The sequence below is a fragment of the Dufourea novaeangliae genome, unplaced genomic scaffold (genome assembly GCF_001272555.1).
Source record: "Dufourea novaeangliae isolate 0120121106 unplaced genomic scaffold, ASM127255v1 scaffold49, whole genome shotgun sequence".
Lineage (NCBI taxonomy): Eukaryota > Metazoa > Arthropoda > Insecta > Hymenoptera > Halictidae > Dufourea > Dufourea novaeangliae.
Window position 1 is genome coordinate 4,882 of NW_015373928.1, and position 16,407 is coordinate 21,288.

General features: G+C 42.8%; 2 protein-coding genes across 2 annotated transcripts in view; one reads left to right on the top strand and one right to left on the bottom strand.

Moving 5' to 3' along the window:
- The first annotated feature begins 1,079 nt into the window (after positions 1 to 1,079).
- LOC107195088 (tetraspanin-9-like) lies at positions 1,080 to 2,752 on the top strand. The gene is made up of 6 exons (XM_015584864.1): positions 1,080 to 1,301; positions 1,465 to 1,647; positions 1,728 to 1,898; positions 2,010 to 2,099; positions 2,175 to 2,294; positions 2,684 to 2,752. Exons 1-6 carry the CDS (start codon positions 1,080 to 1,082, stop codon positions 2,750 to 2,752), a joined length of 855 nt encoding a protein of 284 aa, XP_015440350.1.
- Positions 2,753 to 7,430: 4,678 nt separating this feature from the next.
- The window catches only part of LOC107195104 (teneurin-a), a 93,603-nt gene continuing 84,626 nt past the window's right edge, over positions 7,431 to 16,407 (bottom strand). The window contains exons 14-22 of the mRNA XM_015584881.1: positions 14,699 to 14,887; positions 14,160 to 14,343; positions 13,149 to 13,807; positions 12,796 to 13,031; positions 11,522 to 12,618; positions 11,229 to 11,451; positions 9,116 to 11,106; positions 8,857 to 9,040; positions 7,431 to 8,634 (exon numbers count right to left, since the gene is read on the bottom strand). Coding sequence (XP_015440367.1) covers positions 7,673 to 8,634; positions 8,857 to 9,040; positions 9,116 to 11,106; positions 11,229 to 11,451; positions 11,522 to 12,618; positions 12,796 to 13,031; positions 13,149 to 13,807; positions 14,160 to 14,343; positions 14,699 to 14,887 — 5,725 coding nt within the window. The 3' untranslated portion in view covers positions 7,431 to 7,672. The remainder of the gene's footprint in view (positions 8,635 to 8,856; positions 9,041 to 9,115; positions 11,107 to 11,228; positions 11,452 to 11,521; positions 12,619 to 12,795; positions 13,032 to 13,148; positions 13,808 to 14,159; positions 14,344 to 14,698; positions 14,888 to 16,407) is intronic.

Here is a 16,407-nt window from a genome sequence, read left to right on the forward strand (position 1 = left end):
GGTTTAAATCCGCCTGGTCCCAGCGGTTCATTCGGCTATCTTCGAGAGATCCCGAGTAGCTGATTGGTCAGAGCAGTATATCCCCGAGGAATACGACTTGGCGGGAACAAACATATGCATCACTCCAGTTTAAACGACGAATGTAACACCACCGAGTAGATATAGAATAGACTTATCATCCAATGCTTTTTTCTGTCCCACGTTCATAGGGCTACGTAACCCTGTTATCATTTTAGTGTCAATACCCGACGTTACCGATAAAGCATGAATTCTGAGTATTATTAGCACAAATGAACCTATTGTTTACAATATCCACATCTTACATGTTATTCTATACCTCAATTTCTATTAGGTATAATTAATAACAGCTTGCTTTATAAAACAACTGGCGGAATGTTTAACAACATACCGTGAAGATATAATAGCTGAAAATATTACATTGCCGAAAATATTTAATTTATTATGAAATAATTTCATGCGAATTGAATCTAGATAGTGGGGATGTGGTATTGTAGAAGGTGGTCGACCTTTGCAGGTATAGGCGTATGTAATTACATATATACGCATCACTTAGTTTTCTCACAGAGAGAATTAAAATGTTTTTGCCGGCTAAGTCTTCCTTGTAGAGTCTATTGTATACCTGATATGACCGTCGGACAAAGCGAGAGCCCTATAAACTTGATGTGGAACACGCGCGTGTAATTGTCGCTTGTTAACTGATCAATTTCTGAAAATTTGGCCCACTACAGCCCCGAGTCGATCAATTATCGAGCGTCTACAGTACACAGAATTCATGCTTCGTCGGTAACGTTGCGTAGTGGCACGTGATGTTGGTTAAAAATAATTGTTAATTCTCAGTATCGTTTAAAGGGAATTCCACAAAAGATTTTCATATCATTGGAAAAACTTGTCAGTAACAATTTTTACAATTTTTCTGTATTTTTCTTTTCCGTAAATCAACTTCCAATGTAAGAAGCAGTAAATATACTTCTAACAGGATTTTTATGATTTATTATGATATTCATTTACTGTCATTCAATTATTTTTTTTTTAGACAATTTCAAACCACATGAAAATACATGAACTGGAATAAATTTTTTAGCGGATTGAGGATTTACGGAACCGGCAGGATCGACGATGGAACGGAAACGGAAGACGAGGATGTCACCGACAGCAAAGCAACCGTTTCAACCGAGAAAAAATCGCAGTTTCTTGGAATGCGTTTCCACAAGTTTCAGCACAATCATTTCTCACGGCGATGCATTAAATCTGTCTTTATAACATTCAATGCGATAACCTTCGTGAGTATTTGTTTTAAACTATAAAATCAATCTATTCTTAAAAAAATTCAATGTTCTTTAAAGAAAAAGTATTAGCGTTTTCACGAGATGCGCTTAGACATCTGCAGTTTTAACTATCAGTTTTGTGCATAGAAATCATTTCCTTTTCTTACAATAAATGAAGCTTGCAGGCACAGTCGGCGTTGTAATATCAGTATGGATCCTTACGGATGAAAGAATAATGTCAAGATTGATCGGACATCGCCCTTTCCAGATCAGTTTGTTACTCACGGGTCTCGTTGGTTCTCTTGTGTCTTTACTTGGAATTATTGGACTGATTTGTAAAAAAAAAAAGTACTTACAGATTGTAGGTAGAGTTCTACAATTATTAAACAAAAAGTATTCCAATTAAGTACCAAAGAAAGAACAACGTTACTCTGGTTTCAGTATGCTTTGTGTTGTCTATTGTTTCTGTGCGTTATTTTCATAATTGCAATACTGAGTTTTTGGATCTTGGAGCAAGTTACGAGAAATATCCAAAGTGACATGGTCACAGCCATTAAAAGTTACCATTCTGCGCTGTCGAGTAGAGAAGCTTGGGACAATACTCATAGTTACGTACGAGATCAATTTCTTCTACCAACGACGTTACAAAGTCCCTCGTATCTTTTATTGTTCCTTCCCTTTGGACTCTGTTCAGACAGATATTAAGAAAAAACTGTATTTTAGCTGAAGTGTTGTGGGATTAAGTCTTCGAGGGATTGGGCCAAGTATCAGATCAGCATTCCGAAAAGTTGTTGCGTCACGAACATTGATGAAGTAAATTTGTTTGATAATTCATCTTGTTTCCAATTTGTTTTTCGTGCAGTCTGATTAGTGAATAAATATTTTCAGTGTATACTAATGACGGAAGCTGTAGCATTTAAGTCGGGATGTTTTCGGAACACTGTGCTTTTACTGAAGTCGCATGTCCATGCTATAAGCATAGCGGCTCTCCTGATTTTTATAATATTGGTAAGTTATGTTGAATACACAATTAAGAATGTACGATTACAATAGCGATTGAACGAACGTGGAAGAGTAATTACACCCTAATATCTTGCACAAACGGTTCTCTCTGTCTATCTTTATCGTATTTTATCATGGAGGTGAGGTGAATAATTTATATACGTAACAGTGTATAAGTGAAGAGGTCCTTTACAGGTGCAAGCAACTAGTAAACACTTCTCTTGATAACATTTGACTGCACCCATTATTCTACCTTGATCTAGAGAATCATAAAGTGTAAAATGAGCCAGTCGCCTCTACATATTTAGCTACTTATTTAGCTGTTTATTTCGTGTATATGGAATAAACAAATCTAAAACAAATCCATATGTAAACCTACGCAATTTCCCTTCCAGATACTGAATTTACTCCTAGCTCTTTGTATCATGAGCAGATTAAAAGAACATCGTTCCAGCCGCGGCTAATCCATCGAAACGAAACAAAATATAGGAAGGTTCACTTGAAGAGTACTGAGGGCGAAGGTGAACGAGGATCAAATAGAGTGAATGACAAACTCGCCAATTAAACGTTTTCCCGTTTTTATTATCATATATAGATCATATATTTTCTGAAAACACTTAATATATTGTACTTATGATAGTAATATTGTAAGTTATTGGACATGCTGGTTGGGTGGTGACACAGTGTGCCATTAATGGCGGCGATTTATCAATTGGAATTTCGTGTTAATTCTTTTTTGACAATTCTTTCGAGAGCTTCTACGACGACCGTCGATTTGATGGTCGTCAAGTACGCGGGGAGAAAAAATACATTTATAAAAAATCATGTCTGACCATCGTTCTCTTTCATCCTTGAAAGGGTTCCCGAAACGAGATTCATGGAATCGATAAATTGGGAAAGGGGGCAGAGTCCCGACAACATGACGTACTCCCAATATTTCGTTACGAGACGAAGTATTGGCATCGTAATAATTCGTCGAACACGATACAGATCTGTCTTTATCTCTCCTAATCGCTCAGATATTCTAAATACCTGTGCTTGCACCTGTTCGTCCGCGAATTCCCCACAAACTAAATTGTTTCCTTGTATACATATACATGTGTACATATACATACATATAGATCCGTGTGTCCCAAGTACGTGTCTTCATTACGTTCATGTTTACAGAATGAGTCAGCGAGCTTCAAAATCCAAAATGTTTTCATCGCTTTTAACGATACGAGTAGTTTATGCATTTATGGCGTACACAAATTTTATAAAATAGAATGAAACAAGCAATAAACAGAAAATAAGTTCTCATTTTAGTTTTAATGCGATAAATTTCCTTGATCTTATATTGTTATAAAATAATCTACTATATGAATAGAATTTTTCAAAAACATCTACAGTCTAGTAATTGACACTCTGAAAAAGATTCTCGTTCACGTTTAACTATGATTTCTCGCTACAGAAATTTGTACCTATCTGTAAAATCAGCGGAGACATTTTGAGATTTAATTAACTGACTCGATCTCTATACACTGTATGTACGTGTGTGTGTGTGTGCACAGGGAGACTTAATTATAGAGGACAGGGCTGGGCGCAGTCTCAGGCAGGTTTCCATCCAATTACAGATATATTATATCATAGCAAACATCGTGACTATTTACAATAAATACAGTCGATGAGATTATATAAATAAAATATATCGTATTGTTAGTTTAGGTTTACAGCAACACGTGACAGTAAACAATTAGATCAGCGGCAAAGTAGCGTTTAATCTACTTAGGGGTAGTGGTCGTAGTAGCTGCAGCATGACTTGTCTCTTCTGCCATTCACACTCCTTTCTCTCTTTCACTCTTACTCTCTTCCTCTCACTCTCTTAATTTTTGTTTTTCTTTAATATATCACACTCTCTCTCTCCCTTTCGTTCCCACCGAAACATCAGTACTGTTCTTAATCTCGACTCGTCCCCGTGGACGAGGTTCGCTTCGCGAGAATCGATTACCGTACATTATCATCATCATTATCATCTTCATCACGTGGTCCGACGGATTCAGCTAGCTTCCGGCCATACATAATTTCTCTTTTCGCATAATAATACGATTCGCGTGTAATCGTGGTAATAATTAATTAATAATCGTAATAATAATAATCGGTTTCCTCCTTCGATTTCTACCCCGTTAATACTTCAATATCATTTTCTGCGAAACGAGACGAAACTTCACGGAAGTTAGAGAGTGGAAACCACTCATCGATTACTCCATATCCTTTCATTTTTAGTATTTTAAATTTTCATTTTCTCTAGTACACGTAGAACTCGAAGAATAAGCTGTGGGACTGTTCTCGCGACCCTGCACGTTGAGTATCCACCTTAAACTGTACTTTTACCGATCACCTATACTCTCTTTCTCTCTCTTTTTAATAATTTGACACTCGATACCTTTTTCTCTTTTAAAAAATAGTCGATTCTTTGAACGCCATTGCCGGTTCAATGGTATTAATTATACGTTAAGAGATACGAATAAACGGGGTGTGTTTGGTGGTGGGGGGTGGAGAGGGGGGTATGGATTTTAAGAGGGACTCTGGGCAGTGAGTGTTTAGGTGTCCACGAATCGAAGCAGTAGCTCTGATGGCGTCATCCCTTAGCTGGAATTCGTGTTGGCAGCATTAACATTTTTGGAAAGAACGCGACGGAACGGACGCGTTCCGTTGAACACGGTATCCGGTGTGCAATTAACGACACGCGTTATGGCGAGTTCTCAACGCTCCCTGTCTGTTATAAATTTGAAAATAAAAAAATAAGAAAAAGAAACGTGACCGCCTTCGACCTCGTTAGGGTGCTATCGACGAGAGCTCGCTTGGACCGCAGAATTTTGGAGAATTTGGTGTTACATAGCTCTAAACACTCGACGTTCGAGTCAAAAATACATTATACGAAGCTTTCCTATATATCTCTCTCTCTCTCTTTCTTTCTCCCTTCATTTAACTTCTTTCTTTCTCTATATATATACTGTTCTCATCTTTTTGTTTTCTCCGTTCGTTTATACACTCAGCGTATAGTGTTGAATTTTTTTTGGTTTTGCCGTTTTTCTCGATTTCTATCCGGACAGCGAATGTCGTTGTGGTGCCAGCTATCTATCCCGTTAAAATGGCGCCGTCTAAAGCCGTCGCAAAATATCCGATGTGGCGGGGTCGTATATGAATGTTCGAAAAAACGCGGGAAAGCAACGCGTCGGAGTAATCAAGGGGAATGTCGAAAGGAAGGCGACGGAAGGGGGTAGGAATAGAATAGAATAAGATAGAACGGGAGAGGGGGGTGGGGGCTAAAAATCTGTTCGATGTCAACCCTTCCGATGTTAATGTTCGAGGACTTTATAAAATAGAACTACACAACTTTATCTCTTGCACAAATTCAATTGTCTACTACAATATCGCCTTAAACATAGAAATATAAAATCGAAAAAAGTAATCTCTCATGTACAAACTTACCTTTAGACTACGGATTTTATGCATTTAACGAAGTGTTTTTTTTTTTTACATTATACGTGTAAAATAGTCTATGAAAAAATGAACATGCATAAACATCCGCAGTCTCCGTATTCTACATAGATCATCAAATATTCAGAATAGTGGCAAGAAATAGAAGCATGTAGTTTCATTAGAAAAGAAGAACGCATTGAGGGACACTTTTCCAAGTCTACCAGAGACATTCGTGTGTTCTTCCGTCTGTGATTCACCCTGTACATATCCATCGGCTTCTATAGCACCGGAAGGGTTAATCACATGAGCTGAATAGGGCGAGGGGAGGGGTTAGCGAAGGATGGTGCTAAATAATACTTTACGCACGTAGAGACGTATATGGCGTTCAGTACACAGCAAAAACGATCGGTACTGATCAGCGTTAATTTAGAATAATTTAGATATACACACTTAGTTACTCGGTGAAGAAAACGATAGTTTAACATTCGTTATTCATATCCAGCAAGCACGAATATGCGATATTGTATTATACGTATTATTTACCGATAATGAGTTCGAACCACTTTCGTCGTGGTTCACAGAAACAGACATCGGTTCGTACGCCCGACGTTCGCCTTTCGCCCTCTGTCATCGTCGCGGCGGGGGACAGTGTTTCTCGTCCTCCTTTTGCTAGTCCCTATAGAAAGTTCCCTTTCGAACGAATCGTACGCGACATAGAAATCCTCGAGGAAATGGTGGACGCTAGCGCTAAAGGGGGAAATCGGGGGGATAGGACACATCCATCAGTTAAAAATACCTTAGCCACGCTATTTAGTGATATCCTCTAACTAGTCACGCTCGTTACTGTCGCACCGAAAGCACCACTTTATAATACACGTTAACATCTCTCCTCTTCGACCGCCTAAATTCGGGATATATCAATTCGAAGCGCGTCTGAACGATCCGTATCCTTCCTCTTCTTTTCGACTGACAACGGTAGATCCTTGATCCTTTCTATTCACGGGGCCATTCATTGTTGAGATACACGCTTCCCGTGTCCCTTTTCCACTCGCGATCAATCGTACCTATTGTCCACATTTGTCCGTCTCTGATCAAGGATACTATTTTTCGTTCTCCTCGATCCTCCTAAGTACGACCAGGATATCGCGCGCGGGTACACGATGGACAGACGAGTGTACGGCACGGTTCTCACATTGTATATCGACGATCGTGACACACTTTCGCTCGTCCTTATCCTACTGGAAAAAGTTTCTACGTCAATGTAAAGCTATATATTGACTAGTTTCTCTCACTCGATTCGCCCTCAACGACGAATGGCCTGTCCTCCCCAGTCTTCGTCTTTTCCGTAATCCGTTCTTTCGATCTCGCGCCGAATCGATTTCATCACGATCGTACCAACGTTCACGATCGCATTCCGTACACCGGTCTCCGCGTGACGGAATCCGTAGACATTTTTTTTTTTCTTTTAAATTCGATTTCGTCGAAGGAACATCAATGCTTCCGGGACAATTCCACGGTTTTCCCCGCGGAACACTCGCGGGAGACGGGTCCTCGGAACGCCTCGTGTTCACTCCCATGAACCGTTGGTAAACCGGGAGTCACGTGATTCGAAACCCCTTACACACTACACCCTATCACGGTACATTATTAATCATATTAACGGTAATGTTTTTGGCATCTTCGAAATACACAAATAGACTTTGGTATAAAACTTTTTTTTTTTTGATAGTGTTCAGTACGTTTACGTGTGCATACGGACGCTGCGCTCGCGTACAGCGGCTCCATTTCTCTTGTCAATCCGTTCGGCTTCCTCCCTCTCTCTCTCTCTCTCTCGTCGCGTTTCAAAATTCCTGTTGCTTCGACTTGGACAGTTCTCCCGACCCCGGGGAGAAGAGGACTAGTTCGACCGCCGCGTGCTCGATCTAGCAGATCTTGTCCAGCCACCAAAGTTTGCAGGTGGGCGCGCCTCTCCTTCTGCGCCGTTTCTTGCTGGATGGGTCGACCGCTTTCTTCACGAATCTGATATTGTACGGATCCTCCGCGAGCTCGGGGTACAGTTGCGCGTCGTGAATGTACTCGCCCTCGTAGCTGGATGCGGATCCTGACTTCAATATCTCGTCCTGTTCGGCCACCATCCACTCGATGGTGGTGGGAGTGTTCGCCTTGAGGGCCTCGCGTTCTCTGTGCCAAGCTTTACGAATGGCGGTCGCCTTGGCGTGATGAAGCAGTCTTTGTTTCTCTTTTTCGGCCGTGGTGCCGTATCGTAGATTCACCACGTAGCTGGCACCGTGGATCTTCACGTCTATCAATGAGCTGCTGCCGCTGCCATTCTCATTCTCGTGGAACGTCGTGTTCACCTGGCCACCTAGACGCTTCAATTGTCCACGGTCCTCGCTGGCCCTCCAGGTCTCCTCTTTCACGAAGTAGAACGCGTCCTGTTGGGCGCTGTGAACCACGAACGTGAACGGCAGGAAGTAGGAACGGTTGAACACCGAAGTGAACACGTCACCGTATATAGCATTCGCGGTTGGTACGCTGGACACGACAGCCTGACCATCGGCTGTTCTCGACACTAGGATCCCTTTGCCGAACGGAGGATCGGAAGCTGCGCCTAAACGACTCGGTATCAGCTCACAGGTGTCCTTCTTCAGCGCTGATCGAGGTGGCGCCGATAGGCTGACTGCGTCGCCTGAATGTCTTTGTGCGATGTGAGCCAGGAAGCCCGATTGAACGCCCAGGTTTCTTGTTCTTTTCTTCTTGCCGAAGATGGAGGTACCTGGGCCCAAGGCTGGCGGGACTAGACTGTCAGGTAGCTCCTCGGGGAACAATTGGGGTGCCAGGCTCTTGAGGTCGTAGCCCAAGTGCGACAGCCATGATATGTGGTCTGAAAAACGATGATGTGTCAAGGGAAGGAGGTCTTGCATTAAAGTCCGATTTGTAGGGAATATCTTGAATGATTGTAGCATCGTTTCGGTAAATATATTGTGGTCGTTGAACATGTGATACAAGGTGATTGATTCCAGAAGCGAACCCTAAGCTAGACTTTAGAATACACCAATACTGATCGAACTAGAGTCTACACTGTTTGAAGATACAATACCCTTACCTGTAGGTTGATTTGTCCTGTCTGTGTGCCTAACATCAATAGGATCGTTTCCGTTAAACCTGTACAGATGCAGATGAGTTGGGGTGTCCACTCTGTCCAGGACATTCTCCCACAAAGGAGACATCCACTGACCTATCAGTGGGTCGTATACTTTACCGTTTGGCATGTGCACCAATGACGTCACCTACGAATTAAATTTTACAATTATACGAAAAGGTTATTATTTAACATCAACGATGACCATCAATATCTATCTCACCTGATCTAAAAGTCCTCCGCAGAAGTCAACAGGTAGATATAAATAGGGATTGGAGTCGTAAACGATATGTCCATACGGTGATCTCATAATTTCTCTTATGCCTTCGCCATATTGGCTGAAGATCATGATTGGAGTACCACACTGGTCGGTGGCAATATAATATTTGTGCCTGTATACTTGTGCGTAGATGAGGTGTCCCCTATCGTCGTACACTAAGGACATCAGTTTGCCATCTCGAGGACTGTATATTTGGCTTACTTCGTGAGGACGTTTCTGATTGTTGTAGAAAAATTGTGTAACGTTTCCATAGTTGTCTTTTCTAGTGGCCAGACGGTCAAGATGGTCGTAATAATAGCGTACATCAAAGCGTCCTCGTTTGATAGCGCGAACGAGAAGCCCTTTAGCGTTATAATTAAACCTTTCTTCCCTGGCATTTTGAACCACCAAACCTCTGTTGTCATATTTATAAAGACCTTCGCCAAATTTCACTATTTTGTCCATGCTACTATACTCCATAGGTATCGTGTTCCCTCTGTACGTCAATGATAACATGTTTCCATTGCCATCGTACTTGAATCCCCACGGTTCCTGGGCTTCAACCCCGGTTAATTGACCATCACAGTCCCACGTATAATTCTTCACATTAGTGTACGTATTCACGGCAACATTACGAGTATACGTTCTGGTCTGATTGATACGGCCTCGAGAATCATGAGTGAACTCCATCCTGAAAACCTCCAGCTGATGAATCGTCAGGGTCACCTGAGTCTCTAAGAATCGATCATCAGTGATACGAGAGAATAGCGCTGTACCATCAAATACAGTGGTCTCGTTGGACTGTGGCCTGGTCACTTTAAACTGTCCTATCTGTTCCAACGTGCCTGTCTTGAGGCTATAAGCCATGGTATGCGTTGGTAGAGTCTGACCACCAATTCTACCTTGAACACTGATTAATCTGAAGTTTGAATCGTAGTCAAAAGTGAACTTTGCGTTGCTGAGACCGGTCTTGGCACCGAAATCTATGCGTTCCTCTACCAACAATCCAGCGCTGTACTGATAATCCCACTTGTACTCGACGTCCCTTTCGGAGTGTATCACTTCTGATGGAAGACCACTTTCAGTGTACCTAATTTCGCTTTTTCCATCACCGTGTACCACCTCGGCTAACTGCCCTGAAGTGTGATACCTGTAGACTATTCGAGCTCCGTCCCCAGGGAATACAGTTTGCAACAAGTTCCCATCGTGACTATAGTGTTGAAGATAGGCTCTGGGGCTACCCGGTGGTGCATATGTCACTCGAAGGAAACCCAACGAAGCCTGACAGGAAAACGAGTGTTTGGTTCCAGATGGAAGAATAATATGACGCAGACCACCGTCATCGTCATACTGCAGAGAGAAATGTCTGTCACTGGCCAAGGTAATTTTAGAGAGCATGTTGAAGTCGTTGTATGTGTAACGCTTGGTACCGTCCTGGCTGTTGGTCATTTCAGCCAGTTGGCCGTGGCGATCGTAGCCATATGACTCGTCAGAAGCGCCCCACTTCCAACTTTCTATACGATTAAACCTGTCGTACGTTATACTAAGATTATGACCCTGTTCATGAGGCTGCCAGGTTAAGGGTAGTCCAGCTGGATCGAAAGTGACAGTCAAGAGTGGATTCCTCGTCTTGTCGTAGAATGTTTCGCGACTGAAAGCTTGCTCGAATTCCACACCTATTACTCTGGTGTCGTTTACCCAGATTTCTCTGTTAAGGGTCTGCTGGAAGTGACTGACATCACCGACCAAGTTATACGCCGTGGTCATAGTGTTTGTCAGTTCGCCTAATGACATTAATTGATAGCTCCACATAGGTAACATTTCAGCTTCTACTGGTAAGGCAGCTTCTAACAGTGGATGTTTCGTGGTTGGTGCACTGAGGACCCGACCACCGCCAGGGAGGAGGACCTCCAGACTGCTGTTGGTGAACGCAACGGCTTTCTTGATTTTGGTACCTGAAAAAAATAATTAATTTGTTGTTTGGACTTTTCCGCCGGGAGATATAATAAAGTTGGTCTCTAGAAAACAGCCTATGGTGATTCCATCAGTAGAATACGAATAATCATTTCAGACTTACCATCAGTAATCGTCAACATTTTCGATCGTTCATTCTTCATCTTAAATTCAACTGTTCGTTGTTTGTCACCCTTCGATAGAGCTTGTAGCGGAGCTGACACTTTCACAGACAAGCCTTCGTTGTCAGATAAATCAGAAGACAACTTCAGCTTCTCGCCAGTAGGTAGAATCACATCGGTAACACGTCCTAGACTGTCATAATTGTATATGTACGTTTCACCACCCTGTAATAAACCAATTTAGTACATACTCGAATGACAAAGATTATTCCAAAAACTCGTATCTAATACGTACTCCTGATCGACTGGTAAGCAATCCAACGGAACCATCGTATCCAAGAGCAATTTCAGCTCTGCCCCGCTCAGAAAGTTTCTCTAGGAACCCAACAGCTGAGATTTTCAGCTCGGACTTGTGATCCTGAGTGTTCTCAATGGAGCTAACGACGCTACTGTAATCCCTTAGGAACTGAATCTTATTGCCAGCGCTGTCGGTCACCGTGGACAGTTTTCCGAAACTCGTGTTTTTGCTGTACAAAAACGAATAACGCGTCTTGCCGGATGTTAGATCCTTCGTGGATATGTGTTGACCGTATCGATTGAACACGTAGACCTCATTGGTAGGTGGAAACGGTATATGGAACTCCCCACTTTCGTCGTGATTCGGTAGATACGGCTGGAGAGCGAGAATGTGCAGACTACCTTGGTCGGCCACATGTAAAACACCATCGGGAGAGATCGCAATCGCTGATATAGCGGTGAACTTGGCGTTGGACGATAAGAGTGTCTCCGTGCTACTAGTGTCGTCGGTGCACGAGCAACTTTCTAGATCCTTGGTGCTTGGAGTCGTATTATTGCATTCACATTGGCCACGTAGTCGTTCCTGTTGTTGTCCCGCGAAGTGTGACATTTTCCCAGAGCTATCTACCACTCTGATAGTGTTCACCCTGTGAGAATCACTCTCAGCTATGTAGAGTTCGCCGGTTGGACTGAAGCCAACGGCCAACACCGAGCCAAGGACCTCGTCCGACTTCTTAGGACTGGTGATGCTCGATGAATTCATTTTGGACACTTCGCCGTCGTTCCCGTTGCTGTTGCTGGTACAGTGCAGAGGTGTTCCAGCCACGACTCGTACTTTTAGATCACTGGTAAGCTTCAGGACTAGCCTGTCGTCGATAAAGTGCAGAGAACCGTCCAGAGGGCTTAGAGTCAATCCGGTTGGCCATTGCAGTTGAGCTTGATGGGCGGGTATAGCGCCTACACAGGGTGCTGGTGACCAATGATTATGGTGTCCATGGTGGCCTATCAGAGTGTGAATGGTACCGTTGGGATCGACCGCTCGAATGTTCCTGCCGTCGGCAATGTACATCGTCTTATCGGCTGCTATAGCGATTCCTGCGGAAGAGATGGGGTGCATTTATTAGCTGACAACTCACCGTGTTGACCAGTTTAGCAGGGGGGGATTGAAACTGATATAAATACGGATCAGATTACGATTAGAACACTATACCTTCCTGATTAATCTTTTCTTTATGGATACAATTTAATGCAGCGCATGATGTATACTCTTACCTTTTGGATGAGCCAACTTAGCGAGGATAGCCGGACCTCCATCACCACAGTGACTTTCATCCCCTGGAATACACCTTTCACCGCTTCCAACAACCGGCTCAATATTGATGCTAGGATTCTGCACATCCTCCAGTGCTAATGCCTTCAGTATCTTATGTCTCTCGGGATCGCTGATGTAGAGATGTCCATCGGCCGGAGAGACGCAGAGATAGTATTGATAAGCTACCTGGGTTGCACTGGAAATCAAAATTCATACGTACAATCATTTGGTAAGTGATTCTTTTGATATTTCTAAGTCTTTCTTGTTGAATTCATTTCTTCTTACTCTAAAATGTCGCGATCTTAAAGCCTACCTCAGAATTAAAACAGTGTACACATTTCCTTCCGGTGTGATCCTTCGAACGTGATTGAAATCTCCCACGTAAATGCTTCCATCGGGACCACTGGTCAGAGCCACGGGTGTCAAAAGTCTGGCATCCTTAGCGAGACCGTTGCAGTCCTGACAGATCAAGTTCCTCTGCAGGCCAGTACCCATCACAACTTTCACGGTACGAGGATACTGTTTGAAGTGAAGAGTCGTTCCATCCCCTTTCTGCAAAATACCCTCGTGGAAGTTGTAATGGTGATGGATATCGAGTCCCCAGCCGCCGATGTCCGAGATGTCCACGTCGAATCCCTGCAGTGTGGCCGTCTGCGTTTCCCATATCACGGACGAGCAAGTGGAGTGTTGATAGCCGATCGAGATCCTGGCTTGCGCCACGCCGTACACCTTCTGCTTGTAAACGTTCCGTTTATTCCAAGCGAATGTATGCGTTAGGTTCGGGTCCGCCTCGTAGGTTTTCGTGTGCAGCGAGCCCTCGATCTCCACGTGGACGTGGACGTGCGTCAGCGATTTTGGAATGAACGGGCCAGTCAGCTGCATCCTTACTGTCGACAGGTAACCGGCTGCTTGGCTACTTTGGTACATCAAGTGTAGATTCGAGCCCGGAATCGAGATGCTCTCTTGAACGATCTGCAAGAAGGGTCAGCTGGTCAGACGAAAATGTTGTTTACGAGCACAGAAGCTGTTGGTCTGGAGTAGAGGGGTATTTGAATTTCAAATGAGCACGAAGGAATAGTTGTGACTTGGCTTTAGAGGATGCACAGGTGTGGACATGGAGTTGTTGAGGAAATCTGGTACGAACTGTTAGTTTTGCAACTTCTGATCTTGTATGCGTTTCATGGTAGACATATATCCCTATCTCCATGTAACATATACATATAAGCTTAGACTTCGATAATGCGTATTCAGCTAGTTAACTGTGTGTTTTTTTAATCATACTGTTTCTGTATCGGAACATGTAATTGATTTTTCTTTAGTTTACCTGACTTTCGGCAAACACCAAACTCTTGCCAGGCAACGCGCCTACTTTTTCGGGCATCCATGTGCTGACAATGATGGGTCGAAGCAACTCGTGATCGTGCTCCAAACAAGGGCCGTGTTCGCTAAAGAGTCCCATCGAGATCCCTGGGAAGCCTATTATATTGTATGCCATAAATGGTATGGAACTTAAAAACATAAAACACTTAAGGACGGAACAAAGACGGCACACACGTTCAGTAATGTCTTGGACATGTATCCTGTTTCGTCTATATTGGATGATTAATCAGCGATGATTAAGACATATGTTTTCAAACGAAATAACGAAAAGACGAAAAAAAAAAAACGAGTAACATAACGGAAATAATATTGAAATTATTTTGATATATACGTTTTAATTTGTGTTTAATTCGCATCTTCTCCATATATGAAACTTCCGGGCCGTTTATTCGTCTTGTTAACTGAGACGATAATAGGGATACGCGATATAACGTGAACAAAATACAGAAGAAAAAAGAGGAAATGTAATATAGGGGATAATACTTACCGACAGCTGGACTAGGGGGTTGGTTCGATTTATGGGACTCGCCGTCCATGTTAAGGGTCATCACCACAGGAGGTAGAACCACTATTTGATTCCACGGCACGAACACGGTCCTCGTAAGGGGTTTGAAGGGGCTACGCTGGAACTGAAGCGTCACTGCACCGCCGCCGTTGACCAGCACGTCAAACCTGATCGAAGTAGGTAAATGCATTTCAAACTATACCGCTTCCGGTATTACATCGTAGTCCACGCGATCGATAAAGGATACGCGTCGGTTCTCCTCAACCGTGACCGAATTGAAAGGGTAGTTTTCGATAACGGTGGGGAACGTGTTTTGTTGCAACGCCCCGGACTGTTTCTGTTTTCGATTGTTCACAATATCGGACGTTTCACTTATATTGACCTATTGTTTCTTGCAGAAAAGTAACTGTACTTATTTTTTCCTCGAATATTAAAATTAAATACTTCAAGGTATTATATTGTCATATTCGAATTTCGAAATAAATACGTATCATGCCTCACGATTTAAAACTATGGTAAATAGAAGTGAACATCAGTAATTAGGAAACGATTGCACGTGTACAATTGACGCTCACAGTTTCAATGTTTAATCTTTCAATTCAGCCTTAAAGGACCACATAATTCTTTAAAACACTTTAATAGTAATTGCATTTTATTCAAGTAGAATAGTAGAAAAATAGCATCTGTGCTGGCGTTCCCGAAAACTTTCCCGCATTCGAAGCCGATTTGAAAGTTCGGCTCGAAAACGGAAATATCAACACACGGAGAGATGTCGGACTAGACGGTGGAGGACTTAACGTAAGTCCGTATAACTCACAATCAAGCATGTAGAAACGTTCGTTTGTATACTTATCAAAACACCCAGCCACCGCAATAACTGGTAATCTATCATTTCTAGCTCCGGTATTCATTAAAGAGGAATAGAGCAGGTGAATAGGAATGGTTTGGATTGGGTGTCCAGGCTTCTCTAGGATTACGTGTGCATGTGGAAACGTCGTTTCGACGAGTTCGTCTGGAATTTCGCGAGGATGCAATCTCTCGTTCGTAGTTTCACTATATTATGGTAAAATTTTGACAGCGATCGAGAATGAATGTGGGGGGGGGGGGGGGGGGGAGTGGGAACGGAGGTCAGTCTAATCACGCAGGTTTACACGGAGTAATTAGGAAGCTTTCGACATCATTAGGTTGGGCTTTGATGTGGTTTGCCGGGCCAACTCCTCCGGCTCCGTGTTTCAGGATTATCCTCGCCAAGATTACTATATGTATACCTGTTTGATATAGGTGTTTCCAACATCTCCTACCTCGCCCTTCATTACAATGCAGCCTTGATCCTATTACGAACGACGTCCAAGCTGGCGTGCATGCTTGTCGTCCATCGTTGTGCGCAAATACTAACGTCACGCATACGGTTCGCCAATATGGCGGCTAGAACCATCTTCCGCGATTGAAACAAATAAACGCGTGTTGTGTTCGTTTTCAGGTAAAACACGAGTTCAGTGAGGTTTTAATAAATCTTGAGGAAATCTTTCTAGTCTTTATGGGTTAAACTAATCGAATTAAGTTTTCTTATATAAGGTGTTTAGTAAGGTACGAAGGACAGTTAGTCTGATGCTAATGACATCAGTAGAAAAACATCATTTTTACGTGCTTGATTATGAGTATACATAATTATTAAAAGAAATAACGT